The sequence below is a fragment of the Chroicocephalus ridibundus genome, chromosome 5 (genome assembly GCF_963924245.1).
Source record: "Chroicocephalus ridibundus chromosome 5, bChrRid1.1, whole genome shotgun sequence".
NCBI classification, from domain to species: domain Eukaryota; kingdom Metazoa; phylum Chordata; class Aves; order Charadriiformes; family Laridae; genus Chroicocephalus; species Chroicocephalus ridibundus.
In genome coordinates, this window is record NC_086288.1 from 10,674,276 (window position 1) to 10,687,854 (window position 13,579).

The following is a 13,579-nucleotide window of genomic DNA, read 5'->3' on the forward strand; positions in this document are numbered from 1 at the left end:
ATTCTGAGTGATGTTCTCTATTTAACATCTGGCAAGTTGAGTGTTTTTGCTGGGGTGCTGCGCATTCCCTTGCGTGGTTTCTTGTAAATCTGTTATTTTTCATCAGCGGGAAGCACAGAAGTGCTGGGAGGTAAGTGCTGGTCTTCAGCCTGCTTAGCTTTGCGTGAACCCCATGTGCCAAATTTTTAGTATGTGCCCTGCCATGTGGTCAATGAAGTCTGTTTGTTGCGGTCACTGGGATAGCTGCTCCCAGGACTTCCCTGTTGAGAGACGTGCAAACAAGCTGGGAAGGCGGTGAGGAAAACTCATAGCTGTAAGGTCAATCCCACAGCTTTGGCAGTTAGTGTGTGAAAAGGTCCTGTGGTAGCATTGGGGATGCTGCTTTGATATTAATCTTGAGTATCCGTAAAATGTTCTGTATTATTAAACCGATAGCAGTGATGTTTATTAATGGTACTGCTATGGGAAGGTAACGAGACACCTTTAGAGCCCTCTGGTAGAAGTGTTTCTGGATCTCATGCTATTATTTCTGAAAGAGCATGGTAACAGAGAACACTGGGAGGTCTCGGGAGAAATTAGGCAAGATAATGTGATTGCTGAAAAATTAACACAAGTCACAGCTGTATGATAAAAGCTTCAAAAAGTTTTCTCAAACCATATAAAGTAAAGAGAAAAACTAAAGTGACTCCCCAGGCAGGGCTGAAATAGATGCATCGTATCTGCTGAGGCTTAGTCCTGTAGTATGTGGCATAATTTGAAAGTTGAAGTTACTTTAAAATTTATGGTTGTTTCTAAAAAAATTCTTGAAAAACAACTTCAGATTTGTTTCCTGAAAGTGCAAAAGTTCCGCTAAGTACAGTAGGTTTGCTTGTTTTCATGTGTTAATTCTGGTATTCTAAAAGCGTGCAAATGGCGTTTGTCTTTGGATTTACAAAAACTCTAGATATTCAGAGTTTGAATTATTTAAACTCCCACAACACATGCACTTTTGCTTTTCAAGCTTGAGTTATAATTTAATTAAAAACTTCTGGTGCATCGCTAGCTATTTAAATATTAAAATGTTCCATGGATCACTTTCGATTATCTACCGTCATGAAATTCCTGAAGATGTCAGATTTTTAAGATTCCCAAAGTTGCACTTGGAATTGTCTGTTGATGCAAAGGGGACTGTGATAATTACATACATCCATTAGTATCAGCAGAGGAGATAAACTTTGGGGAGGCTTAATGGGCATGTCTCAGTGACAGCTAGCAAAGAACATTTGGCATGATTAAGGATGGATTTGAATGTACTTGAAAATATACTCTCATTATGGACGCCCAGTGGAAGTTGCACTACAAATGTTAAATTCCCCAGAAGAAGAGTTGTGTGGCAGGGAAGCTTTGAAATCCACTGTGGCCGTCATCCAAATTACTCTCTTCTCTTTGTGTCTTTCCGCTGTCAGATTCACTTTGTGATGCCCGACTTGGCTCCCTGCATCTTTGAAAAGAGGCAACCTGTTGGTTTCTGTGTTTCAGATTGTCCGAAGATACATCAAGGACTGGCTGGAAAGGAAGAAGCCTCCATTTGGCACTATCAGCAGCTGCGTGCTCCTGATGATCATCTACACAACATTCTGTGATACTTTCGCCAATCCAAACATTGACCTTGATAAATTTAGCTTGATCGTAATAGTCTTCATAAGTAAGTTCAGCCTTAAAGCATCTCTTTTATCTGGGTTTCAGGTGTGTAATGAGCTATATGTACTGGAAAGGGTGGAGCTGCAGGGATACTGGCACAGGGCTAGAGCTTGTGCTTTTAATGCATCTAGTAAACCAGGTTACCAGACTTCTTGGGGGCTGGATGCTTTTAGGAGATTGAGTACGCATTTAGAGAGGGATGAACCTGCTGGTTAGGGTGCCTGAGGTTGCGCAGTGGTCCTTCCTTTCTAAAGGAGCATGATACTACTTTTCAAGTGTTTACAACCATTCTGGTTTGGCTTCTGTGTTATTAAACAACCATAAATGCACAGATGTTGCATTCCAAACAGAAAGGAAAGATTTGTCTTTGAGCTATTACTCAAAAGCACTCCTATAACTTTTAAATAGCTCTTCCTTACCTTATTATAAACCTAGAAACTAGTTGGGAGTTCACATGTGTTGATATATTTCTGTGGATGAACGCGTTTCTTTGCGGAGTTTGTTTTAGAAGCACTCTAGTCATTCAGCCTTAAATAACATACACATGAGAATAGACTGCTGGTATCCTTGCCATCAGTTAAAAATACACTTGCAGATCACTGCCTCCCAGGGAAAGGCACTGGTATGCAGCCACTGTCTCCTCTCCCAGTAGGGAATTCCCGTCTTGCTTCAGACTGTCCAGAGACAGGAGTTTCAATTTGCTTGGGGGAGAGATAACTACAGTATAAATCACATCTCATACACTCTGAAACTGTTAGATTTCAAGAAATCAATGCATCACCTACCTTGAAGTGTGTGTGTGTGTACACGTTTCTGTCTAATAAAAATAATGTATCTTCTATAAATCCAACCTCCACTAAAGTCAGTAGGAAATTTGCCCCTGCCCAGTTCTTATTCTATCCTAATTGTGGCAGTTTTTTGGATTATGAAACGCTATATGCATTTAAAATTTTACATGGGGTTCTAAATGGTACTGGATAAATACTTTATTCTGAAAGAAAAGAAGGAGGAAGCCGTGCTAAGGAGCTCTTTCCCAAAGTGGAGGAAATAATTGTTTGCATTGGCACCTGAGAAGGACCACATCCCAGACGACCCTAAATCACTGCAGAGTTGTCAGCAAAAGAGAGGGACGTGGAAATTTTCAACTCTGACTTAACATGTGGAAAAACGCAGAATTAAGTAATTTTATGTTACTGTGCTGACTACTACTTCGAAAAAAACTTCTTTTTTAGTTAAAAAGGCATATTCTTCCTCGAACGGTTGGCGTAAAGTGGTTGCTTCCATTGCCATTCTTGTCCTTTCTTTTATTTCTCTGCAAGACAACTCTGCATTTGTGCCATGTGTAATTATAGATACCACTTGCAGTGCAATACACTAAAAATCATTATATATACATTTTTATTGCCAGTGTGCATAATCAGAGATTCTTACTGAGAATATCAACATGAGCATTGAAACTGCTTGGAACATATTAGACATTTGGTTTTTTCTAAAATATTTATAAAACCAAAAAACAAGGACGTTGTGGAGATGGATACGCACATTGTATTCTAGAAAAAGTTTGTGTTCTGCCATTGGAGGTGTTGGCTGGATGTGTGTGTTGTGTTATACTAGGATGTGAAATCGGCACAAGGAGTTTGAGATGAAACTGCATTTATTATTCTGCTCATTAATGTTTTTATGTAATTTTTTTGTTAATATTCTAGCTACAGCAAAATATGCACAAAGCATAATTGGTGGTAACACATGCTTATTGCTTTATGGAATTATATGTATTAAGGGGTTTCTTTTCTGTGCATATTAAATTGATGTACTTAGTTGCAGAAAAATTGTAATTCAGGAACAATGGATTGCTTCCTGAGTTCATGAAGGAAGAATTAAGTGCATGCTGAGGTGACATTTATACATCCTAGGAAGTGTATGTAAGAGAATGGAAAATGTCACTGCTAATAGCTAATATCCCTGCCATCTTGCCCAGTTGCAAACTGGGGTCAAAATCAAATGTATTGCCTTGGCTTGCACTACCGTATGGGACACATGAGCCTTACTGCGTTCACGAGTTTTGCAAGGCGAAGGGAGAGGACCCACCCCAGATTCTGCTGCAAGTACAAGCCCTTCCCCGCGTAGCCCACAACCCCCCAGGAAAGGTCCGTGCAGGTGGCAGAGTTTCTCCTCCAGCTCTGTGGGGAGTTCCTGTGCTCCGACATGACGCTCGCTTTCTGCAGTCCCAGCAGCTACTCGCAGCACAGCGGGGAAGCCGCCTGCTTCTCCCCATATCTCTGCAGAGCAAGGGTGGGCTCCGTGCATCCCACAGCCCCTGCGGGTTCAGGAGAGCTGGCGGAGAGGAGAGCTCCCCTCAGGATGCTCAAAAACCCTCCGCGCTTACAAAGCTGACTGAGCTTGAGCGAAAGCTGCTTTGTCTGGTGTACGCTGCCCAGTTCAGGAATTAGCCTTTGTCTCAGAGGGAACTAAAATGTCTGTGATGGTCTTCTTTTAATAGTGATCATTCATCAGGAGAGCAATATACCCAGTGTGTGAGAATATTTATTGTCATCATGCTTACACATTGTACTTTCTCCTGTTAAATAGAAAAGGGCTAAATTTAAATACTTGGCAAGCAAAGCATGTCTGAAAGATTTTGTGTCATCAACCCAATAAGCAAAACTAGTGCAAACAGATGCACAGCGTGCGGTAGTGAACGTTCCTGCCATTCATCGTGTCAAGAAATACTCGATTCAGCAGTCTTTAATGGCTGCCTGTCACTGGATTTCTCTGGATAGACTTGGTCCAGCCTAACTTCTGACCTGTTGTATGGGGGCAAAAGGCATGTACACAGCAATTGCAGAGATTTAAGTGGTCTTTACTTCTGAGAGCTAAGTCTAATTTTATCTTTTTTCTCTTTCAGTATTTTCTGTTCAGATGAGCTTCATGTTTTTGACTTTCCTCTTCTCTACAAGGTAACTGAACGTGCTGAATCAGAACCTTTGAATATTTTTTGTGTGTGTTATCTTTAATTTGGGTGATACAAATTACGCAAATGTGTAAGGGCAGGTTTCTGAATAGGGGTGACCTCATTTTGGTATTTCATATTGTCCTTACTGCATTTTCTCTGTTAGAGTTTCGTAGGCTAAAAGAGCAGGACCTGAATTCTGTCCTTTCTTGTGTGTTAATTACAGAGTTGTTAAATCCCAATCAATCACTGCTATACCTCATCCACTGAAAAAAATGGATTTGCACAGATGTCACTGAAGGTATAATTTGCCCTGCAGACATGCTGATGACATATGAGAGAGAGAACTCAGTTTGACTTTTTACATCTCAAGATACATTTGCTGGGCTGGCAATTCACTCTTCTCTGTATATGTCAAATTTGTTACATTTATATGGTGATTCTTAAAAGACAGTTGTCCTGAACTAATGTTTGGTAGAGCTATTTTTTTCTTTTAAAATATCAACCAGGAAGAGCAGTTGTACCTTCGCTTCTCAAAAAATAGTACCATGAGAACAGTGTTAGGCGTTGGCTTAGTGGATCACCTGAGCTGGTCAGAGTAGCCACCGTTGTCCTCTCACTTAGGCTTACTGGAGTATTTTTCTTAGCAGCACTCTGCTGAATGGGAAGTGCCACAGTACAGCAGACTCCAGACATATGCTTTATATAAATTACACAATATACGTAAGGGAGAATCACAAAGAAGGGTGCAGTGTCTTAGAGCTACTTATGCTCTTTTAGTGCCACGAGAAAATTTCTCTTTGACAAGATCGTATACCCTGACCTCAGAAGGCATTTTTAAATAACTTGAACTGCTAGACCTAACCTGGGGGAAAAATATGTCCCAACTGTAAAATCTAAAATGCAACTCAGACAGTAAGGTAAATATTTAGAATCTCATAAAATGATTCCTAATTTGGACCAAACGGTGCTCAATTTGGCCAGTTATGTATCTTGCTCTGTATGCCATTTTTCCATCCTTCCTGTCCTTACTCCCAGTGTGTAAAGCCTTAGGTGCAGTTTTTCTCTGAAGTGGAAGGTAACTACATATTCTAAGGAGTGCTCATAGTGTAGACTCAATATACTATCTAAATTGAGCATTTTGTTAACATTACACACTAGGAAAAGAAATCGTAGGTCATTCCCTTTTTTTACAGAGGCAAGCTGGCCACTGCTGTGATAGGGCATGTTTGCAAAAATAACCTTGTCTGGAATAAAGTTGTGTCCTACATACCATGTGTTCAGAATTCCTCTCCTTCACATGGGAGCATATTCATTAGAGAGTTTGCCACAACTGAGAAACAATTCTGCTTTTTAAAAAAAATCAAACACTACTGTTCATTTGTGGGTAGACTTATTTCTGTCACTAGACCTGATCAAAGCGAAGTGAATGTGCATATGGATCCTCAAAGTAATATATTTGATCGATGATGTTTTAAGAAGGTTTTTGCTATCAGAGGTTATTAAAACTCTTTCTTTTCTAGGAATAACTCTAGTTTCACACCAGCAGACACAGTGGCTATCGTTTTCTGTTCCACACACAAATCCCTCACCCTGGGTAAGTTGGGAGATAAGCTTTTGAGCAAAACAACAGTAACATTCATACCTTGCTGTGCTGAAAAAAAAATGTTGGTTGCTGGCTTTTCTGCTTAAAATGGTTTTGGTTTTAGTGTGACAAGTATGATACTAATAGTAGGATAATATTTTTGCACAGATAAAATGAATGCTTATTACAGGGCAGACAACATAGTCTTCTCAGCTGAGATTTGTAGTGGTTATACAGTAAGACCATCTTATTTATGGAAAACTGGATTTTTCTTTCTGTTCTTATTCTGTTCTGTTGCCTAATCTGATATTGATAAAATTTCAGATTTGTTATTGAAGAGATTGTAAAGTATATCTACCCACTCTCACAATAAAATTTTACACCTAAAAGCTGGGATGTACACATGAAAATCAAAGCATAAGGTGTATTCAAAAATTGCAAATAGCCAGTGCTGCCTTTTGCTTAAGATGAGCAAAATGTATGTGTTCATTTTAAGTCTGCAGATAATTTGGATAGTTTTATTTATTAGAATTCACTTATCAAAACATCACTGAGGTATTTGTCACTTATGACCCCTTAGTAATAATAAGATGTTCTCATGGAAATTCACAAAATACTGCTAAATCAGTTATGCGTACAGCCACTTGCTACTGCTTGATCCATTATATTCAGTCAGTGAAACGACTAGCGCTTGAATATTTTCTTACTGTTTTTCCAAAATACGAAAGCATACATTTGATAAAGCATATGCGACTGAATTATATGCCTTTTCAAGACTGTATCTGTCAAAGAGAAACACAGCTAGTGTCAATTACTTAAAGGTAAGAGCCTGAAACAAGGGAAGAACAAGTTGGGACTTAGGTGAGATGTTTTCCAAGTCAGTTTGATGTAGCGAAACTCATCTCAGGGTTCTTTGCTTCAGCCAGGCCTGTGCTGCAGAACTGTTAGCAAGTGCCCTTGAAAAGTCTGTGGGAAGTGAAGGAGATCCTGGAAGACAAGAAAAAGGCAAACATAAGGCCTCTTTTTCACAATGGAAACGAGGAGGGGACGAGGAATTATAGATCAGTGAGTTTAACTTCATTTTGTAGAAAACTGCTGAAACAAATAATGGAATAAATTATTTTAACAGTGTAGGAAGAAACAAGGAAATGAGTTACAGCCCCGTAGATTTGTCGAATGCGTATCATACCAAACTAACCTAATTTCCTTTCACACAAGGTCCTGTGGGTTGCAGAGAAGTAGCAAAAGTTGTATGGCTTGAGAGCATTACGGCTTTTGACATTTGCATGATGTTTTGGGCTCCATAATTCAAAAATGATGTGGACCAATTGGAAAGAGATCAGAGGAGAGTGCCATGAATGATCACAGATCTCAAAAATGTGACCCCACAGGAAGGCTGAAACAATTGGGATTGTTGAGAGAAGATAGCTCAAATACAGTAGTGATCTACAAATGCATAAAAGGTTGATGCAAAAAAGAAAAAAAAAAAACTCTTTCACTGTGGACTTTGAAAAGGGAAGAACTTTGTTACTATAATGGTGACTTGAGCTAACAATCAGGGAAACCTGTCTAATGTAAAACAGTTTAGCTTTGGAATATGTTGCCTATTGATGTCTTGAATCTCCTATCATTGTAGAGGAGCCTCAGATAGCTAGAGTTGATCCTGCCTTGGAGCAGAACATAGATTAAATGACGTTAGGTCTTTTTCAGCCAAATGTTCTATGAAACTGAAGCTTCAACTAATGAATGAGCTTATGTTCAGGAGGACAGTTACACTTGTATTTATAGAAAGTAACTCCATGTGTAACACACTACTGTACTTGCTATTTGGAGATGCGTATAAAGTTAGGACACAACTGTGATACTACAGAAGAGAAGCTGGTTGTATTTAACAGCACAAATATGTAAGTTTCCCCTTCCCTCCACAGTGAAAATAGTTTTATATACGCTCTGTTGAATACTTCTGCAGCTTGCCATGACCCTAAGAAAATAAGCACAAAGCCTTTTTTTAATATTTAAGTCCTAGTGGGGCTTGCTGTCACCCAGAAAAAGATGAAGACTCTTCATTTCTTTTACTCGCTGTACCAAACATCCTCATGCAGCCTGTCTTGACCTGCACCCTGTGCACACAGCTGAGTTGGTTCACTTTTCTTCTGCTGGTGCACTCTTCTTTTAATATTTTATTTTCTCCTTTAGAAGAACGTAGTTTGAGGTTCCTAGCTTGATGGATTTTTTTGGCTCACGCTTTCCCAATTCCAGGTTACTGCTCTCATTAGCACAGCCTGATGAGTCAGGCTTTGTATTTTGCAGCTTTCTTTGCCCCAAAACACCAGCAAAAATACTTTGGCCACCTTGACTTCAAGGACTCCTACAGCTTCTCCCAACCATACATACTTTTACCCTGCTAATACCCATGTCTCACGGATAAGTGTGCAAGTTGAAATGACACAGGCAGACGGTGCAATGAAGTATTGTGGGACTGTTTCTCAGCTACAGACTGTTCTGTTTGTCAGCTTCAGGACGGACTGCTTTACCTTCATCCTTGGAGAGCTGGTGTCTCATGGAAAGCAAGTTTTCCTCCTAGGAGGCTAGTCACAAGATTTAATTCATTCTTAGGCTGTGCACTTTTGCACTACCTTTCCATACTGCCCAGGGCCTGCGTTGAGATCGCTGGGTGGTTGGGACCTGTGCTTCCCTTGCTGTATTCCATCTCTGGGGCTCAGCTTTGTCAAGGTTTCTTTGAGGCTCCCAGGCTTGTCTTGCGTGGGGCCAGCAGCAGAGTGACCTGAATTGAGTGCCATTTACCAGTGGGGAAACGCTCTTTTTGGTAGTCCCTGGGAGCCCATCTTTAGGAAGCCTGAGGGTCCCCCTGCTCTTCTGTGCACCCCTACACAGCGTGTGCACTACGTAGACATGGCTGCTCCGTATCAATTTCAAGCTGGCTGGTTTTGAGACCACTGGTATTTTATTCTCTTCAGTATTAGTACCAGGTCCAGATAAGATAGAGCTGCATAAACACACATTTCTATGTAAACAGGGAGGATCGGGTTTTAGAAAGCTGTCATGCGACGAGGCATGCCCCTAAGCTGATGATGTGAAGAGGAATGTTAACCAGAGCAGCTAGCATTTATTCCTTCACTGAAGGTAAAAGCAGAGTAGATCTAATTTGTTTTTAAGGATCAGCCATTTCTGAATGACAGTTAAATCTATCTACACAGCACAGTCTTGTCCACCCTGATCTCAGCAGGAACAAAAACAGACATAGGCATTTTGGCCCTTACTCTTTTGTTGTTCTGTCACATTTCTGCTTGTCCAGAGGTGTTTACTATAAACCATACAATGAGAAACCTTCTGTTCTCTTGCAGCGGAGAGAGTTTTTCCCTCTCCTTTCGTCATTACAATGCCTGAAAGCACAAACACAGCTCAGGGTCTGGTTTCAAGCTCTGCTTTGTTTGTCTTCAAGATTCCAGTGGTAGTGTGTAAATGACCTCCCAACACTTGTTCTTTCGCTTTGAAACTGATTTCTCTCAGCTTGGCAGGTGAAACTCCAAATAGGTACGTCTGGCCCATTCCCTGGGGAGCTTAGAATGGCACCGACTAAAGTGGGAGAAGAGCTGACAGCTTTAAAGCTTTAGAAGTGGTAATAGCGGAGGCATGAGAAGACTTTTATAAGTCACTTTCTCCCACACCATATTATGAAACCAACTAATTCCCATGCAGTGCATGCTCATGAGGCCAACTGCCACTTCCACTGTTGAATCCATGAATAAGTGCTTGCTCTGCACGGAGATGAGTGCTGTTCCCATATGCTGGGTTTTATTTTGTAGACAGAACAGTTGACACACTTTTTGTCTCAAAGATCAGAGTGCAGGGCATGTTTGTGTAAGGACAAATTACACAGGGTAGGTGCCTTTGTGTTTCTTAGTTAGGAACGCGAGACGGTATTTCTGCATAGAGGTGGGTGCTTTGGCAGGTTTTTTTAACACAGAGCATCACATATGCAGAAAAGCTAATGTTTATTTGTATTCCACTTAATGAGTGGAACAGGATGTAAACTTAAAAGGAGCAAAGATAAATATAGTATTCACGATACCCTCTGGCGTATTCACCCACACTTTGTTCTCTTTCTCTCCTTCTCCGTGCTCACATATATGCACAGTACATGTGAGCACACACATATGCGGACATTTGATGCATGGCTTTTATTAGTGCATTTGCCATTGATTGATTAGTACTTAGTATTAGTACTTCTTCTATTGATTGATTGCAGATGAAGTGACTATTTGACCTTTAATTATGAGCCTTGCTATTGAAAATGACATTGAGCTATGGCTTCACATAATCCATCTGGAAAGCCCGACATGATGCCATTCCCTGGAGTTCATTCAGTGAGAAGAGAAGAGGCCTCAAGGAAGTGCAAAGCTATCAGTGTGGCTCATCTAAAAAAATACTGCAGTTGTTGCTTGCACTTACACAAAAGTTGCAGCCAAGTACGGAGCATTATTTTATTTTTGCAGAGTGTGACTCGCTAGCTATAAGTTGTAATTCCAAAAGTAAAATGCAGGATTTTCAAAACATACTTTTCACTTTATTTCTTTGTATTTACTATGTAAAATTAATTTGTCAGCAAAAAATGGAGTACTGCGATCTATTTTGGCTACCACAAGTGCAAATGTTGGCACTGTAGGTATGATGAACAGCAGATTGGTAACAAAACAAAACGACAAAAATAACCCCACCTTATAATAAAATCAGGGTATTGTTTGTGATACAGAGTGCATTTCTCCTTATTTGGATTTATCAGTGCAGCGGTTCTTTCACCATGGAATTATTAAAGTAATGTAATCAAAGTATCTAGGCTACAAAATATTTTTGGGAAATAGAGTTCATTTTGCATATAAACGCCAGCATGCTAACGTTCTTTTGGTTTAATTTCATTCAAATTTATTTTTTAAATACTCAGCTTCTTACTGCACGAGTACGGAACTGATAGTCTGTACTTGAACAATTCGTAAAAGCCTGCTGTAATGCACAAGTAGATTCACAGACAACTCAATTGTCTGTGAGCGGATCATCTAGGCTATGGATTAATCAGCCTGTGCCTTCCCCCAGGTTCCCCAGCTGCACCGTGTGACAGCGTGCATCGTGCTCTCATATAGCTCCAATCTGCTCACAGCTATCTATAGGTTGCTCATGTTTTCTACAGATATCTCCTTACAAGATTTTTCAGAGACAAATAATATATTTGCGCAGCCTAAACCACTGCTGTTTAATATTAGCTGGCTTTTTGCTTCATCTGATTTTTCATATGCCCAGTGTGAAATGCTGTAGTAATCAAGTGCAGACTCTTCTTATTGTGTGGTGATAATCACCTTTCTCCTTTAGCTAGAAAAATACCAAAATGTTCGAACTTGTGTTGAGATAAAAGGTAGATCATTTTGATTTTAAAAAGGAGGCATCTCTTAATAATTCTGTAATAGAAAGTAAGATGGTAAAATCAGGTGTGTTGCCCTAAGTGAGCACTGAGGCTATAGCCTGTGGTATTTTTGAAATGCAGTGGTTTTTCTCTGCTCCTGGCAGAGAATTGTACTCTGAGGCGATTATTCATCAAGGTACTAACTGTGACTAGCTAAAAATGTGTGAATAATTTCTCTGAATTTTACATAAAGATCTAGAAAATAATTCTGATTAATTGCTCTCTGAAAGTTTTCAAGAGTAAGACTTTTGATACTGTCTCTTACTTTCAAAATTTTCCTATGAGTGTTCAAAAGGAGACATTACTGCTGGCATTGTGTCATACTTCTTGGAGTTGTTAGTGCTTGAATTTGCCTATTTTTTTACCTGTTACAGACTTCTAGTCCCATTTCTTCCCCAGGTGTCCAATAGAGCGATGTAAGTGAAAATGATCTGGCCACTCCTCTACCTAGAATTGCTGGGTGCTGACCCTTAGGGCACAAGGGAAGCTAGTGAGAGGAATATGCTTGAAACAATGAGTGTCTTGTGGAGGCTGTGTCTGGGCCAATATGTACCCCTCACTACTGACAGAGAGTTAGAAACGCTCTCCCATTCCTCCTCCTGAGATCCCAGGGGGCTTAGTGCCTGCTGGAACCTTTAATGAATTTCAACACTGTGATTCTTTGGGCCAAAATGAAAAGTTTTTCTCATCTCTTCAGTCCTCACCCAGCATTTGCTTGGAAAGAGCAGCAAGTATTTGGTTGGGCTTTTTCCTCTGCTCTGTGATTTCCCTTCTCTTTGTCCTCTCTCTGTCTCTGGAAAATAAGAACCAAGGGATTCGTGTTACATGAGATGATAGCGGGGAGAAGAGAAGCACCTGAATCTACTACACTTCTCTCATGTTAGCATCTTTTTTTGTAGCCCAGCTTGAGGGCAGGTGGATCGCCTTTCCTAGGTCATCAATCTTCTAGAACCAATGTTTGGTTCTTACCAAAGAGTATTATCAGTCAGGTTATTACCATGTAATTGGCATGTCGCCTTTCTCAGTAGACCCCAAAGAATGCCTGGGAAATGCTGCTATTTTCACTAGAGCTGCTATATCAGAATATTAGCAAAACCAAATATAAAATAAAGATGTCTGTAATTGGGAATAGTATGAATGTCTCCTGCTTGCACAGAGAAATCTACTCGAGGTGAGATGCCATTTTGCGTGCGTAAGCATTTCTGTAACACTAAGGCCACCACTCACTTGGAGCGGCTATCTCCACAGAAGTCAGACTGACAGTTTTGAGTAGGCTGTGGTCACGGGGATAGTCTGTGCCAGAGCATCTCTCTTATATTCCCTTGCTACTCATATACGTGGCTGGACAAGCACTCCCTGTTTGTCTTCTTCCGACCGGAGCATCCCTAGGAGGTACACTTTCAGGAAGGAAATGTGCTGGCAGGCCAGTCTGAAAGTGGGAAATGGTGTAGTCCACTGAGTTATAGTGGCTTTTGGACAGAGAGTGCCTAATTCTCCCTTGTTTTTGCAATTACAAGATTCACAATATACCTAATGTCTAATCTATGGCAGTTTACTCAATTTTGACCTCTCTGTGATTCCAGAAGGGGAAATACTAGAGCATATTAGGGAATCTCCTTTTCCTTTCTGACCTGAAACGTATGCTTCTTTGATTAGACTTAGAATGTGGCAAGAAATTCTGTACTAGCTCCCAGGGCTTCCTTTTCATCTGTATACTCCGCCAGTAGTAGGTTTTTTATTAATATTTAGAAAGTTTGCCTCCAGCAGTACTAAAATGTGCATCAGAGGACAACAGTTGTTTACTGTGTTTGAACTGAAGAATCTCACCCAGGAGATCTCATTCACTTGAAGTTTACATCTCTCAATCTCGACTTGCAGAAAGAGATCG

At 40.3% G+C, this 13,579-nt stretch overlaps 1 protein-coding gene across 3 annotated transcripts in view; it reads left to right on the plus strand.

The window, feature by feature from the left end:
* Nucleotides 1–13,579, plus strand: part of SLC10A7 (solute carrier family 10 member 7) — a 152,138-nt gene that overhangs the window by 122,034 nt on the left and 16,525 nt on the right. For 2 of the 3 annotated variants that reach the window (XM_063336669.1, XM_063336668.1), the window contains 3 exons: nucleotides 1,519–1,684; nucleotides 4,586–4,637; nucleotides 6,154–6,227. In XM_063336669.1, the coding sequence (XP_063192739.1) occupies nucleotides 1,519–1,684; nucleotides 4,586–4,637; nucleotides 6,154–6,227 (292 nt within the window). Of the gene's footprint in view, nucleotides 1–1,518; nucleotides 1,685–4,585; nucleotides 4,638–6,153; nucleotides 6,228–7,137; nucleotides 7,281–13,579 lie in introns of all 3 variants that reach the window. The other variant, XR_010071325.1, reaches the window with a different exon arrangement.